The 4503-nt window shown below is 53.2% G+C and overlaps 1 protein-coding gene across 1 annotated transcript; it reads right to left on the reverse strand.

Moving 5' to 3' along the window:
* Positions 1-2056: 2056 nt before the first annotated feature.
* Positions 2057-4094, reverse strand: LOC123159838 (ethylene-responsive transcription factor RAP2-13). The gene has a single exon (XM_044577654.1). The coding sequence runs from the start codon at positions 3484-3486 to the stop codon at positions 2380-2382; it is 1107 nt and encodes a 368-aa protein (XP_044433589.1). The 5' UTR covers positions 3487-4094; the 3' UTR covers positions 2057-2379.
* Positions 4095-4503: the final 409 nt, after the last annotated feature.

The following is a 4503-nucleotide window of genomic DNA, read 5'->3' on the forward strand; positions in this document are numbered from 1 at the left end:
ATAGCCCTGGAGACGGGCTTTGCCCTCTATGTGGTGTCCCCGAAGACTCCAACCATATTTTCTTCCGCTGCCCGGCAGCTCGGTTCCTTGGAGCTGCTTCCAGGAAGTGATTGGAGGAATTTGGTGCCACGATAATCTCCTGGATATGTTCGGCGAGATCCTTAGTCTCCCCGGGTCTAGGCGTGCGCCCCTTTGGGTTGCCATGTGCACCCTTGCGTGGACTCTCAGGAACTGCCGCAATAAATTAGTCATCGGACACGTCATTCCTTGCCGTGTAACTGACGCAATCTACAAAATGTGTGGCTTCTTACAGCTATGAAGACCGCTTAGCAAGCGGCGCGATCGAGACGCCATCGACACCATCATCATGGTCTACGATCCACTGCATCCGCGTTGGCGCCGCCTCCTCCCCCACCACCCCGGAGCCGGATTAGCTTCTAGTTGTTTCTTTTCTGTTTGGGGCTTATCTTACTGTGCCTCCAGCCGCACTTATTTACTTTTCGCTGCTTTCCTCTTCTTGTACTAAAATCTGGATTGTTGTCGCATGTTGTGGGATGCTTGGTGTTGTTGCTTTATATAATAGATAAAGCGGGGAACCTTTTTCGTCAAATGCCTCCGCGGTTTCAATGCCAAATCCTGCTTGATTTCACAATTGCCTGCTAAACAGTCAACCATTGCCATCAACGATCAGCCCATGCCTCAGGCAGCAAGTTCGTTTGCACTCATCTAATGCGCCTTAGCTGAAGACAAGTAGGAGTACCATACTGTATACAAAAAAAAAATATGCTATTCCATTCTCAAGCTAAAATTCACAAATTGCAAGCGCCGACGCTGGTTGGATCAATCCACGCAAGCCACTCCGGCTCACCCAAAAAACGACAATCAGTTGCGTGCGTGCAATGAACTGCCAATTCAGACAGAACCGGGCCACCAGCCGAGCGACGTCGCCTGTCGAACCCGCCCCACTCTCGCATCCCGCCAGCTCGCAGGCCACCCCGAAATGTCGAAACATCTCACGAGGAAGCCCGCAGGTGTGCTCGGCAGTTCAGAGCATATGATTTCGACAGGCCCGTCGCCATTGCCACCGGTCCAAGCAAACCAAACCAGTGTGAAAAAGGCAGCCAAGGAGAGGAGCAGAATTCTTAGCAGCCAAGGGAGAACTAGAACATATTCGCCGAGCATATAGATAGCAGTGGTGCTTCTAGCTACACATGTAATTCGTTCCTCGCCTCTTCCGTGCCTCAAACGTTTCACACACCTCCAAAGGCCACTTGGATAAGTAGATCCGAATTGTTTATCAAGATCAACAATTTGCCTCTCGTTGTGGACCATCTTGGGGTCCCTTTCGTGGAGGTGGGGACGATGCTTCTGAAGATTTTCAACTTGGAATGGAATATAAACACCTGGAAATAATGAAGCCTCCTTTCTTGGTGCTTGTGTGATTCTCAAGTATTCATGCACACAACTCCAATTTGAAAATGTTACGTAGCCTTTTCTTTTCTTTTCTTGGAGGGTTGGATTGCAAGAGAAGGATGCTACTTTTGACCCAGCGTGCTTTCCCCCTAATTCTTCTTTCGTTGCACTACTAATTTTTTGCATTTCCGATGCATCAATGCTTAACAAGCTAGTGCCTGTAATAAAGTCCTTTGCGGCTAAGGCTAGGAATTGAAATGCATGATCCATATAATTCTTAAATCTGGTCAATGGAATAGCTCGGTCACTGATGAGCTCATGAACAGATGTGCATTGCGTGAGGTCGGGGTGCCGGCCAAGAGCCCGTCTCCGGTGAAACTCTCACAAGCCTCGCGGTGCACATGGTACTTGAGTCTCCCTTCCATAGCTTACGGTATAACCAAAACCCTTCACCAATAATGTTGCTATTCCCTCCATTCTACTTTAAATGCCATCGTTTTGTAATGTTTACAGTAAGGGTTCTTCAGAAATTTTAAGCATTGATCATTACTATAGAGAGAAGTTTTTGGATGGCTGTATAAATTACGAAATGACAGATTTATGGAACGCAAGGGGGAAATAGGCTGAATATACAACATCACAATGAGACTAGTAATAAAATTTAAATTCAGGAGTACGTAGTAACGAAGAGTTACATACATTACACTCTCGACTGGCCTTGCTCGGAGAAAAAACAACCGGCGAAGCAACCAGGAGATCACTAATAATACAATAAAGTACGCAGCTAATTGAACTTAAGCTTAAACCCTTCTTGACGACTGCTACTACGACGACGATGGCGAACTCCTTAAACCCTAACCGCAGTGGCTGTGGCTGATGTCTAATATTCCATCGAGCCTTGGCCGCTGCAGGATTAATTACACTGCTTAATTAATTCATTCATGGAGCTTCCGTTTGCTCTGGCGATCACGAGAGGATGGAGTCCCAGTCGATCTCCCACGACGGGCACTTGTGGAGGTCCTGGTGGAGGTGGAAGGCGTCGGACTCGTCCCACGGCGCCTCCGAGAAGTCCAGGTTGGCCATCTCGTGGAGCGGCGCCGCGGACTGCTGGTGCTGGTGATGCGACGACTGCGGCGGCGGAGGGAGGGGCGTCGAGCCGGCGGAGAGCACCGACCCGTCTCCCTCCGTCGACGACGTCGACGTGGAGGCCTTGGGCGAGTCCGGTGGAGACGACTTGGACGACGGTGCGGGGGCGGCGATGTTCTGGCAGATGGAGTCGAGCTTGGCGTTGACGGAGGCGTGGAGCGGGCCGGCGAGGTGCGCGCCGCCGCGGCGGAGGTTGGGGAAGTTGAGGCGCGCCGCATCGCCGCGGAGGCGGAAGGCCGCCTTGTCGTACGCGAGCGCCGCGTCCTCGGCGGTGTCGAAGGTGCCGAGCCACAGCCGCGTCCGGTTCTTGGGGAGGCGGATCTCCGCCACCCACTTGCCCCAGTGACGCTGCCGCACGCCGCGGTATAGCTTCCCGGTGGCCGACGTCGACGGCGCCCCGGCCAGCTTCATGGGCTGCGCCCGCGGGCCGAGGAGCGACGCCGAGAGCCCCCGCTGCTGCTGCTGCTGCTGCTGGAGGAAGAGCTGCGCCTGGATCTGATGGATCTGTTCTGGGCCCAGGCTGGCCAGCCCCACCGCGTCACCCGCCGACGGGTACGTGGCCGACGGCGAGGTGCTGTACTGCGAGGTCGGAGGCAGAGGCGGGAGCTGCGAGAAGGACGACGAGGTGGCAGGGGCGGCGGGAGCAAACGGAGCTTGAAGCCTGGTGTAACTGTAAGAGGAGGATGCAGGGAAGTAGCAGGATTCTTGGGGCAGCGAAGAGGAACTGTAATACGAAAATGGCGACGAGGTGGAGGTGGAGGTGGCGTAGAATGAAAATGGCGAGGTGGAGGTTGAGGTGGAGGAGGTGGGCAATGAAGCGCTCCTGATAAAAGGTTCGAGCGCTTTCATGAGCTCCTGGTCCGAGGAGGACGACGACGATGAGGAGCTGAACTGGTTCGCGGCGCCATACAGATCTATGGCCGCCATTGCCAACTAGAAGAAGATCGAAAAATCGAAACTTTTTGTGCAGAAACCGAACTAAAATGTAGAAATCGAAAAAAAAAAACTAAAGCCCTGTTTTCTTCAATAAAAGCGAAGAAGAACAGAGGACAGAGACCAATTGCTGGTGCGAGCAACCTGAAGGGGCTCTGTAAAAACAGCCCCTATGCCGGCTCGCAAGAAAGGCTAGAAAAGAAAGGCTAAAAAGATGAAGACGGACCAAGGATCCAGAGGAGTAAAAAGGTTCTCCGGATCTCTGCTCGTCCTAGCAAGAACAAGAAAAAGAACTTTGCATGCGAGCAAAGCGGAAGCGGAAGAAGAAGATGAAAAAATGGTGTCCAGGAACCCCTTCTTGCCTGATCTAATAGCAACCAAGAGAGGCCCCGGAGGAGGAGAGATCGGGAGAGAAATCTTACCTGCGGTCGCCGGGGTGGCGTGGGTGCTCCGTCGTGTTTGCTGTGTTTGGGTTTGGGGAAAGATCGCTCAGCCTCGCCGGGGAAGTGGGGTGTCTGGGTCGTGGGTCGTGGGTCGCGGATGGGAGGGCCGTGGGTGTGCGTGCTTGGTGATGGTGTGGTGTGGTGTGGGGGCGGGTGGCGGGTCTCTCCTGGGGAGCAATGGCTTCCGGCGGGGCCTTTATATAGCGCCGGAGCGCGGGGAGGACTGAGGAGGAGGGTGTGAATGAACCGTGGGAGTGGACGACGACGAGAACTCGCGCCGTGAAAGGGAGGCGGCGTCGCTGACGTGCGGGGCCCGGGCGGAGTGATGCCACGCGTGTCAGCCGTGGCGATGTCTGGTTGACCTGGCCTTCTGGTTTCGTTCGTTCATGCCCATCGCATGAGCCGCCGTTTGCTGGTGGAATCAATGCTTTGAGGTTGATATGAATCAACTTCTTTCTCTTTTGAATTTCAAAAAAGTGGAACACTGAGGTGGATATGTTTTGAAGAATAAAATTTACCTAATATACTCTCTTAAAATAGGTTTTCACCCCACTATAAATTAAGCAAC

This window comes from Triticum aestivum, chromosome 7B (assembly GCF_018294505.1).
Source record: "Triticum aestivum cultivar Chinese Spring chromosome 7B, IWGSC CS RefSeq v2.1, whole genome shotgun sequence".
In the NCBI taxonomy this organism is placed as follows: Eukaryota; Viridiplantae; Streptophyta; class Magnoliopsida; order Poales; family Poaceae; genus Triticum; species Triticum aestivum.